The sequence below is a fragment of the Conger conger genome, chromosome 14, assembly GCF_963514075.1.
Source record: "Conger conger chromosome 14, fConCon1.1, whole genome shotgun sequence".
NCBI lineage: Eukaryota > Metazoa > Chordata > Actinopteri > Anguilliformes > Congridae > Conger > Conger conger.
The window spans coordinates 15,149,877-15,161,813 of record NC_083773.1 but is presented as its reverse complement, the minus strand read 5'-3'; the positions used below and the strand labels follow the sequence as shown (position 1 = coordinate 15,161,813).

The following is an 11,937-nucleotide window of genomic DNA, read 5'->3' as shown; positions in this document are numbered from 1 at the left end:
ATAAATACATACTTTTATATAAATGAAATAAATCATACAGTGACAAGTACATGGCCATATTTCATGAAAACAATGGTTCTTTAGGGAGATCCACTGTAGCCTGGAGCTGGGTGCACCTCGGTTTTTAAAGGGGGTACATTGTAAGAAGGGTCATTTACAGGGAGAATATTACCATGCAAACCTACTGTAGCATTACAAGAAGTAAAGAAGCCAACCTGTTAACAACAACAGAGAAATGGCATGAAATGGCACTTAAAAAAAAGGATTTGGAAGAGTTTTATAAACTCAGGGAATGGTGCAAGTAAAAGAAATTCAAGTTTGCCATTTTATTCGTCTTCCCTCATGATCTTTATCACTAGGGTGCGCTGAAAGAGAGAAAGCTTAAGGCGATAACTGGACTAACTGATAAATGGAATTAAAAAGGAACATTGAAGGAGTTATGTCACCTTTAAAAGCAAAGGTTGTCGGATAGTTGAGGGTGAGGGTGGGGGGGTTGTGAAATAAATCAAATGTGTTCAACAGGCCAACAAATGCCCCAGGAGAGAGTGGTCCCAGGCCAGGCAGTCTATCAGGAAAGATGGACCACAGGCTGTGAAAGATGTGAGACTTTAGCAGATTCAGTGTCACCATGCCAGCAGCTAATATACAGTGTGCAGGGTTTGGGGGGGGTGAGGGTTTAGCCATTCTGCTCATCTCCGGGACTAGCAGCGGGTAGCTGGGGCGCTAGGGACTCCCCGTTGCACCGCGATGACGGGTCTGCCTCCTCGGGGATGGGCTCAGGGCTGGTGTGTGCGGAGTCAGGGGGTGGGGCGGGGGCGCTGCCGGGCCCCTCAGCTCCGGTGGTGGCTTGTGGATCAGCGCTGGGGGCCTGTGTGACTGGAGCAGGGGCGTCTGGGCTCTCCGTGGCAGGCGTGACGGCCGTGGCGGGGTCCGCGGACGGACTGACTGATGCTGAGCTGCTCTGGTCCGGTGCTCTCAGCCTCTTCATGATGGTGGTGACGCGTATGGCTTTCTGTAGGACACAACACACCACAACCACAACTGAATCATACTGTACATGTTGCACTCATATTTAATATACTTAAGTCTCAGTGGGCCAGGGCAGCTGCATGAATGGAAGTGTAAAAGCTATTTTATTTTGGGTATGTCATTGTTAACCTTCAAGAAAAGGGGCAATATTTAAAGGGTTACTTACATACATAGTACATATTCATTTTCATGGAAGACACCTGTCTGGCCTGACTTAGACAGCTTGTGTCCTCCTTTTTACACTTTGATTCATGCAGCTGAACACTCACTGAAGCAATTCAAGCCTTTCAAGCAATTCACTTCAAGTTCCTTGCCCAAGGGTGCAAAAGCAGACAGCCATCTGGGACTTGACCCGATACCTGTGATTTACAAGCTCCAATTGCTCACCATTATTCTGCACTACCATCCCTATTTCTGTAGTGCTGTAATTACAGCACAAGTCCAATGATTTTCTTCTCAATTAAGAGAGCTTCGCTTTCTCTGTTAAGGGAGTAACATTGATCACTGGGGATCAATTACAGTCTAATGCGATCTCACAGCCTTACTGGGGAGATTCAACACCTGTCTTCGATGACTGTGAGACCTCAGACATGCTGAGTGGATAAAGATTTCTCTTTACACTGATAATGGATTCAATTTTGCTCCTCCCAAAGTGTGTTAATAACTATGTGTACGGATGATTTATCATTTTATGGGCTAAGGCTTTATTTACAAATATTCATTGTCCAAACCAGTGGAGGAGGTGATCTACTTGAAGAGAGTTTCTGCAGTTCACTCTGTCGTCTGTTTACATGTGGCTGAATGTAAAATGAGACATGGGACACAGAGGTGAAACAAGAAATACTGCATTACCTTCCACTTGGCTTTGGCAAAGTTCTTCTCAATTTGTGCGCAGACACCATCTTTAATGTTCTTGTCTGAAGCTGCATTCCCTGATATCCTAGGATTATTAAAAAAAAATGTTTAAATAACGTTCTGTCTTTGGGAATAAAGAAGCCGCCTTAGGAGCTAAGAGCAATATACTTCATAAACTGTAATTTGGCAAAGAAATGTGCTACAGACAGCCAAAAATCTTTGTCTCTTAACTCCCATTGTCCTTCCCTCCCTCTCTCTCAGAAGTGAATAACAGAAATACTGTTCATAGTAAGTAATACCAGTCATGGTTGATGGCCTCCTGGCAAGTCAGTCTCTGGTCTTGGTCTACTTCCATTAGACGAGCCACCAGTCCCTTTGCTGCAAGACAGACACAGTTCCAAAGTACAGAAAACACTCAAGTCACTTCTATTAGCTGAGCCAAACAGAGAAATTGCATTAGGTCTGATTTCATTCAGAGCCAGAGGAGCACTAGTTAGAAACTCAGGCAGTATGTTAAATGAATAAAACTAAATGGCTATGCGGTAAGAGTGGCTGTATATGGGTTAAGTCATGTAACAACAAAACGGATGAATAGTAACAGTTAAGATACATAATATATCATATGTAAGTGTAGATGCATTCATTATTCAGAGGTACCTGAATCTGAAATATCATCCCAGTATGGGGAGTCAAACTCGTAGTCTCCTGCCAGTATCTTACGGAACAAGTTCTTGTCATGGTTCTCATAGTCATCATCGTCGGTTTCGTCATAAAAAGGAGGGTTTCCAGACAGCCTAGGAGAAAAGCAGCTTTCAGGGAGAGAACATACTGAGAGAGAAGTATTTAAGCCTGTGCTCAGAGAAAGGAATTTAGGCCTGTGCACAGACAGAAGTATTTAAGCCTGCACTTAGAAAGAGGTATTTAAGCCTCTACTGAGAGAGATTTATTGAAGCCTGTAGGAAAAGAGGGGTATTTAGGCCTGTATACAGAGATAGGTTTTTAAGTCTGTACTCAGAGAGAGGTATTTAACCCTGTTCTCAGAGAGAAGTATTTAAGCCTGTGCACAGAGTGCGGTATTTAAGCCTGTACTGAGAGAGAGAGGTATTTTACCCTGTACACAGAGAGAAGTATTTAACCCTGTACTGAGAGAGAGGTATTTAACCCGGTACACAGAGTGGGGTATTTAAGCCTGTACTGAGAGAGAGGTATTCAACCCTGTACACAGAGAGAGAGGTATTTAAGCCTGTACTGAGAGAGAGAGAGGTATTTAAGCCTGTACACAGAGATAGGTATTTAAGCCTGTATACAGAGATAGGTATTTAAGCCTGTACTGATAGAGAGGTATTTAAGCCTGTACTGAGAGAGAGAGAGGTATTTAAGCCTATACACAGAGTGGGGTATTTAAGCCTGTATACAGAGATAGGTATTTAAGCCTGTACTGATAGAGAGGTATTTAAGCCTGTACTGAGGTATTTAAGCCTGTACTGAGAGAGAGAGGTATTTAAGCCTGTACTGAGAGAGAGAGAGGTATTTAAGCCTGTACACAGAGATAGGTATTTAAGCCTGTATACAGAGATAGGTATTTAAGCCTGTACTGATAGAGAGGTATTTAAGCCTGTACTGAGAGAGAGAGAGGTATTTAAGCCTGTACACAGATTGGGGTATTTAAGCCTGTACTGAGAGAGAGGTATTTAACCCTGTACACAGAGTGAGAGGTATTTAAGCCTGTACTGAGAGAGAGAGAGGTATTTAAGCCTGTACACAGATTGGGGTATTTAAGCCTGTACTGAGAGAGAGGTATTTAACCCTGTACACAGAGAGAGAGGTATTTAAGCCGGTACTGAGAGAGAGGTATTTAAGTCTGTACTGAGAGAGAGAGAGAGGTATTTAAGCCTGTATACAGAGATAGGTATTTAAGCCTGTACTGATAGAGAGGTATTTAAGCCTGTACTGAGAGAGAGAGAGAGAGAGAGAGAGAGAGAGAGAGAGAGAGAGAGAGAGAGAGAGGGGTATTTAAGCCTGTACTGAGAGAGAGAGGTATTTAAGCCTGTACACAGAGAGAGGTATTTAAGTCTGTACTCAAGGTTGGGTATTTAAGTCTGTACTCAGAGAGAGGTATTTAAGCCTGTACTGAGAGAGAGAGAGAGGTATTTAAGCCTGTATACAGAGATAGGTATTTAAGCCTGTACTGATAGAGAGGTATTTAAGCCTGTACTGAGAGAGAGACAGGTATCTAAGCCTGTACACAGAGATAGGTATTTAAGCCTGTATACAGAGATAGGTATTTAAGCCTGTACTGAGAGAGAGAGAGGTATTTAAGCCTGTACACAGAGTGGGGTATTTAAGCCTGTATACAGAGATAGGTATTTAAGCCTGTACTGATAGAGAGGTATTTAAGCCTGTACTGAGGTATTTAAGCCTGTACTGAGAGAGAGAGGTATTTAAGCCTGTACTGAGAGAGAGAGAGGTATTTAAGCCTGTACACAGAGATAGGTATTTAAGCCTGTATACAGAGATAGGTATTTAAGCCTGTACTGATAGAGAGGTATTTAAGCCTGTACTGAGAGAGAGAGAGGTATTTAAGCCTGTACACAGATTGGGGTATTTAAGCCTGTACTGAGAGAGAGGTATTTAACCCTGTACACAGAGTGAGAGGTATTTAAGCCTGTACTGAGAGAGAGAGAGGTATTTAAGCCTGTACACAGATTGGGGTATTTAAGCCTGTACTGAGAGAGAGGTATTTAACCCTGTACACAGAGAGAGAGGTATTTAAGCCGGTACTGAGAGAGAGGTATTTAAGTCTGTACTGAGAGAGAGGTATTTAAGCCTGTATACAGAGATAGGTATTTAAGCCTGTACTGATAGAGAGGTATTTAAGCCTGTACTGAGAGAGAGAGAGAGAGAGAGAGAGAGAGAGAGAGAGAGAGAGAGAGAGAGAGAGAGAGAGAGAGAGAGAGAGAGAGAGAGAGAGAGAGAGAGAGAGAGGGGTATTTAAGCCTGTACTGAGAGAGAGAGGTATTTAAGCCTGTACACAGAGAGAGGTATTTAAGTCTGTACTCAAGGTTGGGTATTTAAGTCTGTACTCAGAGAGAGGTATTGAAGCCTGTACACAGAGACAGGTTTTTAAGTCTGTACTAAGAGTGGAGTATTTAGACAGCCCTGCATCACTGAGCACTATATACTCACAGTATGTACATGATGACGCCCAGGGCCCAGCAGTCCACTGGTCTGCCGTACCTCTGCCTCCCAACCACCTCAGGAGCTGAGAAAGGAGAACCAGGGCTCATAAAGCTCTCCTACTCTACATCTCTCCCAAACTCCCTACAATGAACTCTTCTCACAAATGCAACTCATTTTCTCCCTCAACTTCTTCGCTTGCCATATTCAACACAACTCTCACTGAATTATTTTATTTGCCCATCCTCTAGGCCCAATTAGGAGCTCAGCCAGTACAGTATAATGCAGCCTTGCACCAGACCCTTTTTTATTGTCATGGTCAGGCTCTTCATTTACAAAAGCTCTGCCCCCACTCACAAAAGATGATTTAGTTTTCTCTGCGCAGTCTCTAATTTAGCCTCCTCATGCAGTTTGTGTTCAGTATAAGCTCCATCCCTCTTCTCACCTAAATATTCCGGAGTCCCACATGGCTCTTTGATGAGGCCGTTCTCAAGCTTGGCAAGGTGGAAATCGCTGATGACTATTTTTGACTGCTTCAGACGGTTGAAGTACACCAAGTTCTCTAGCTGAAAAGACAGGTGACATATTTGTTTCCACCAGAAAAATGGCATTTTTTTCCCTTCTGAACTTTCAGAACAAGGACGAACATCTCATTCAGTGAGATGCCTGCATGGAGGTGGAGTCAATGATAACATACCATCTACATCCAATGTCCACCTCCCCCTTACACAGTACATCTATATGCAATGATGGGAAGGGAAAATAGCAATTATTTAAGACTTAAAACTTTACACAATATGTGACAGGACTGCATAGTTTTCATCTTTCACCATGCTCTCAGAAACAAATGTATGAAAAAGTGCCTAAAAACGGCTTGCCACTTGTCAATAATTGTACCCAGAGCCATAGTACATTTTTTGCATGTCAGAGGTACTTATTAGAACCCAAATGGATCATTATTATACTTTCATGGTAAATCTCTGAAATGTATTCCTATAAGAACAAAGTTCCTCCACTGTGTTCTTATTTCGGAGATTGCACAAGGTAGAGCCCCATATACTGTACCTTAAGGTTCCTATGGACAATTTGCATGGAGTGCAGGTAGGCCACTGCTTCCAACACCTGTCTGATGACATTGCTGGTGTCTCGCTCTGAGTAATATCCCTGATCGAGGATCCAGTCAAACACCTCTCTGCCTGTAGCACTGTGGAAAGAATCCACCAGGGAAACAGTTTCTGTGCAATGCGTACAAACTACTATATACAGTATAGGTCAGTGAACAGAAGCTGACCTGGCCTCTACAATTTTTGCATCCATGAGTAATTATTTTGCATTTTCTTACACATTCAAAACAATACATTAAAGTGAAATAGTCTCTTGCAAAAGCCTGCAAACCCTGTCAGGTAATGTGTAGTAACACTTCCTTGGCACTTCTATAACAGCTTCCAAACAGTTACTGCACCCAGTTCCCATAAGTGTTCTTGCTCACTGTACTTGCATGCATGTTTGAGATCACCCTACAGACTTTTAATGACGTGTCTGGAGACAGGTGGCCATTCCAAAATCCTGAACTTAATTGTCTTGTTGAACAACCCAACAAGGGACAAAACAACTCTTTTTATTTAAGTAACTTATTTTAGAATGTGCTCTGCATTTGCACTGAAAGCCGGAACTGCGATAAGCATGATTGGGCAGCATCCCTAATGCTTGTTTTATTTCAGCGATGGCACTATGGCCATGTGTGTATAGACCCCAAGGCATTGGTCTGCAATGAACTGTGAAATGAATTTCCTGAGAATGGACAATAAATCCAGAATACAAATCAGAAGCTAGTCATTTATCGAACGCCTGAACATACATAAATATGATTTTTATTATTTTTTATATCAGATTCCAGCTTGGAAATGGCCCCTTTGGCCAAAGGAAGAGATTCCATAAGCCGCACAATACTCAGCGTGATATATATTTAAATTAAAAGTACAATACCATTTCCTACAAAAAACAAAGCTGATGACCTTTCAGGCCTGCCAGGTCCATAAATAGCACACAGTGCATATGTAAGGGGGGCTCATTAGAGTAAGCATTGTTAGGCCACCCTCAGGCTATTGAGTCTCATTCCCGGTGAATCTGTTAAATTCATAGTGTGGAAACATACTCCTCTGAGATGAATCAAAAGCAGACTTACAGTTCAAGAAACAGGAAGTACTCTTTTCTGGTTTCATAGACATCGATAAGTTGCAAAATGTTTGGGTGCTTCACCCTGTGAATGACAAACAGCCGGAGGAGAGAGGATAGGATAAGGACCAGTCGAGAGGATGAGGACACAACTGGACAGACATGCTTGATGTTAATGCACATGCACAATGTTCCTGATTAACTCACGCATCTCAGTCAGGTAGGATGCCCAAAAGGGGACAACAACAACAAAATGTTTAATTAAACAAATCTAAAACATATACAAAAAAAATAGATTTTATTCAGCTGTGTGTATGTCTAGTATCCAGACTGTGGGGAGTAATCTCAAGGTTATTTCAGGTAGCTACTTTAACAACATGTCAAGAATATGGAACACATTTTATTTTAATTACGTTTTAGGGGTGGGGGTGGTTGGTGGAATTAAATTTGAGGACACATATTCTTAATGAGGTGCAGAAAAATGCTAACACAAATACTGAAGAGAATGTACTGTACTGTTGCTCAGATTACTTGCAGTGGTTGCGCAATTGAGTGCAAAACATATTCCGAAATACATCACTGCTTCTGATGACACCAACTGAACTTTTAAAATTAAACTACCAGCGCAGCAACCAACAGGACATACATATTTCAAGATAGTTGCAAATTACTGCAATCTGTTTTATGCGATTGGAAACCATAGCTAAACATGGAGAAAATGGCAAGCATACAGTCGGTGGGCTGAATGACCTGTCCTCACCATTATGTGCTCTTATGGTCTGAACACATTTCCGTTTATGCCACCAAACCAACAATAATATTGTTTCTTTTTAATTAGATCCACATTATGCTCCAATGGCATACTGCCTGTTGTGCAGGACACAACAAAATAACTTGTAATTCTTAAGATGTATTGATGCTATAAACACTCAAAGACCACTATGTTTGCTCTTAAGGAGGAAACACATTTCTATCTCTCTTTAATCTTTTTTCCATCATTTTAGTGGTTGCTGCAGCCTGTAGAGATTGATGAAGCTCAGAGCATTGTAATGTAGGTCTAATAGGAAGGCAAGGTTATAAAACAACACATATTTGAGACGAATATTTGTCAGGTAAATATTGCAAAAATATATTTTTCAGTGGAACACAGTAGGTTTACTTTTGCATTTAAATGTTCCCACAGATGCTTTTTTCAGTCTTGCCTTCGTGATTACCCTACATGATATTCTCTCTGGAGATGCAGAAATAGATGAAAGATTTCACAGCTATATTATGTAGCTTCGAAAAAACTTTATGTTGATTAATAAGCATTACATTTAATGGTGAAAAACACAAAGAATATGTGCTGATGCCAAAACATTTAAATAAAATATTAATAAAACAATAAAATAGAATTAAATATTTAAAATGCTCTTCTTATTACCACAAGTACATTATGAACATAGAAAAACAACTAAAGTATAAAACCTTTTACAGCCACAGAATGTATCATTGTGCAATGATTATATGTGAAACAAAACACACAGAAATCACACAGGTATTAAAGCAGGCCATAATCTCACATCTTTAAAATGAGAATCTCGTTCTTGGCTGCTTTCCTGACCTTCCGCCCATCCTTCTTCAGGAACTTTTTACAGGTGAACATTTTCAGCGTGTTCCTGTCCTTGGCTCGGAAAATCTCACAGAATTCTTCCCTGCAGATGGGAGTCATGAACACGACAACGTTACCCAACCATCCGCTGGGAATTCACATATATCCTTCAGCTTTATTCTTTCATCAAAATGATGGAATAATACTATTAAATTCAGCAGTGGACATACCTTCTCAAAATCAACATTAAATTGGATGGTCCTGTCAAATATTTTACCCCAGATTGATGCTGCAACTTTAACATAGTGAACATTAAAATGATTAATAATTGAAGAATGTTATCCCCAGAATGAGAGATGTGTAAAAATTGAATGTATTAAATGTAAAGATCAAATTTAGTTGAGCTACATGCAAATGCACAGTTCATCTTTGCAAATGAGGGCAAATGCTACTCAAAAGACTATTCCTATCACAAGTGTCATCATTTACATAAGACCCTGTAGTCACAAATGAACATTAGTAGCATGATTATCAATTCAGCTCTTCCCGTCCTATTCTAGAAGATGAGGGTACTCACGATTTAACAATCTGTCCCAGGTCATATTTATCTGCCACCTCTGATGGACTGTTATAATCCTTCTTCTCCCCCACCGTTAAACAGCCGAATGGCATGGCCACTCCTACCCTGAAAGACACATCATCGTTCACTATTGTGCAGCATTACACAACATATAGTATATAAATACACAACAAAAAAACAAAAAACAATTGGACACACAAAACATTATGCAACAACACAAACAAAGACACAAATTCAGAGTATGCACAAACACGAAATTATACACCCTTTCAGTTTTGTGCAATGATTCAGAGTCAGGTTATTGGAAATTTGATTCTTATGAGCACTTGAGAAAGGTGGTTCACATAGTGTATATTCCTTCAATAGAATCCAGCTCTAGGAATGTACAGTACAATACATAAAACAGTACGCTTGTCTGACATAAAGATTTATGGCTAATAAATGGAAAAATATGCAATCGCTTCCAACGAAGCAAGACTGCAAGTGTGGAGAAACGGCAGATATGAAAACTTAAAACACAATTACCTCTGCTGCCCCTGAAGAGTGCGCCACCAAGGAAAACAGAGTTAAACTTGCTCTCATCGTAATATATTAATATACCATCCATTTAAAATCACTAAATTCTGCAAACTAATTAAAATGTAATTCATGATCTTAAAATGGTCACAAGGTTCTTCAAGGATTTGTTCAATTAAATAACTGAATTATAATTCCTTAATTAAATTAATCGAAACCAGCAGATATATTGTATTCTTTGAAATCCATCTTCGTGATCCCTGTTCCCTGGTAGTGGAATGTGTATACTGTATTTATATGCATGAGTGTGTGAATTGTCAGGTCTACAATTTAACAAAATTATCATATTTTTCCTAATTTTGCTTTGATTTATGTAATCCAAAAATATTTTACGCATTATAATAAGAAACTGAAATGATATTTGTTTCTAAGAATGCATTCTGAATTAGACCTGTGTGATCAGTATTTTTATTTGTCTCTAAATGTGTTTTAATTTTAGCATTTAGCATTAGCATAATTGTTTTGAAAAGATCAGTTGGCAGCTCTGCGTGAGCTTTTGTTCCAGCAGTGAGTGGCGGAGGTGTGACATTTCCGCAATAGACAGGATGGCTTTCAAATTCATTTTTTATTCTGTCATTGTGTGACACCATATGACTCTATGATGTCACATTGTCCCTTTTATCATGCAAAATCCAGTACAGCCCTGGGGCCTGTATTCACAGAACACAGAAAAACTTCATAATTAGAGATGTTCAAATTAGGTTAACTGCTGTTGTGTGCTTTCTTGTAAAGATAAATATATTACATCCTTTTTTATTCAATGGCCCAAGGACCATTGAAACATACGTGTAGCTGAGTGACAGTGGACTCTATGTCACTCCATGAATGACTCACCAGCCAATGTCCTTCTTAACGAACATGTGTCACCACTGACACAATGACGTGTGCACTACTAAGTAACTGCTGTACAAGGGACATTTACTAAAAAACCACAGAGACAGCAATTCATTCATTTTCTACCAAATACCTGCATCAATGAGACATTTCAAAAGTACGGAGAATGTTGATTACCTCCTGGTGTACATATTATCCTATGCCAGTGAATCTGTTTAAATAAGCACCTTTGCCCTCCTATCTCTTAAACACCACTGCCCTCAAAAAAAAAATTTTAAAAGTCATGTAAAAAGTGCAAGGGTTGCAGTATTAGTGATGTTAGCATACAAAAACTAGGAGCCAAACGGTTACTATACTACACATCCATACTGTAAATAAATAAACACAGACATGTAAGTTTTAAGTTTAAAATAGACCCTTGGCTTGGAATAGAAAATCTAAATGGACTTTTTTATAGATTGATAATTTAAGAGTTTATAAACTTAATCCTGGGGCTAGCCAAGGCGAATTTCATCATGTCACTGCAGCATAAAAGGTAAGATTAGATCAATCTTGTCCTTCCACAAGTCAGATAAATCTACTCTGAAAACTTAGTTATCTGCAATGCTAAATAGCTTTCATAGTCAAAGTTTTCTCATTTGATTAACTTTTCAGATTTCAACCCTGAGGACCTGACTGATTAAATGTGTGAGAGAATCTAACATCTACAGCACCCTGTCTGCCACTCTTATAGTGGAGACCGTGTTCTGTTTTAGCGGCATAAGCTGTCACTCCATGAAATAAAGGCGAAGAACTGGTCACTGAGTGAAACGATAAGGACAGTGCTAAAAACTAAAATGCCTAGTAGCAAAGAAAGAGGCAATGGGCACCATTTTTTAAAACAGGTTTCTGAGACAGCTGCACTATATGTAAGCAGGCCTTGCTGAGCCAGGGTTCTTACAGCTCACATAACCACTGCACCACTTGTCATATCTGATGCAGAAAGTGGACAGCATCTCAGAGCCAGGAAAGTCAGGGCATTTTCTTTACTCTTATTGCCACAAAACTTCTCCTTCTGCCTTCTGAAATCACTGCACAGCTTGTTTGGATCACAATAGCAATTGTTTGACAAGTGCAAAGA

At 40.0% G+C, this 11,937-nt stretch overlaps 1 protein-coding gene across 1 annotated transcript in view; it reads right to left on the bottom strand.

Moving 5' to 3' along the window:
• Positions 1–676: 676 nt before the first annotated feature.
• Positions 677–11,937, bottom strand: part of camkvb (CaM kinase-like vesicle-associated b) — a 34,684-nt gene continuing 23,423 nt past the window's right edge. The window contains exons 2-11 of the mRNA XM_061220064.1: positions 9,405–9,512; positions 8,799–8,930; positions 7,247–7,321; positions 6,127–6,265; positions 5,507–5,627; positions 5,071–5,146; positions 2,542–2,678; positions 2,184–2,262; positions 1,882–1,969; positions 677–1,012 (exon numbers count right to left, since the gene is read on the bottom strand). Coding sequence (XP_061076048.1) covers positions 677–1,012; positions 1,882–1,969; positions 2,184–2,262; positions 2,542–2,678; positions 5,071–5,146; positions 5,507–5,627; positions 6,127–6,265; positions 7,247–7,321; positions 8,799–8,930; positions 9,405–9,499 — 1,278 coding nt within the window. The 5' untranslated portion in view covers positions 9,500–9,512. The remainder of the gene's footprint in view (positions 1,013–1,881; positions 1,970–2,183; positions 2,263–2,541; positions 2,679–5,070; positions 5,147–5,506; positions 5,628–6,126; positions 6,266–7,246; positions 7,322–8,798; positions 8,931–9,404; positions 9,513–11,937) is intronic.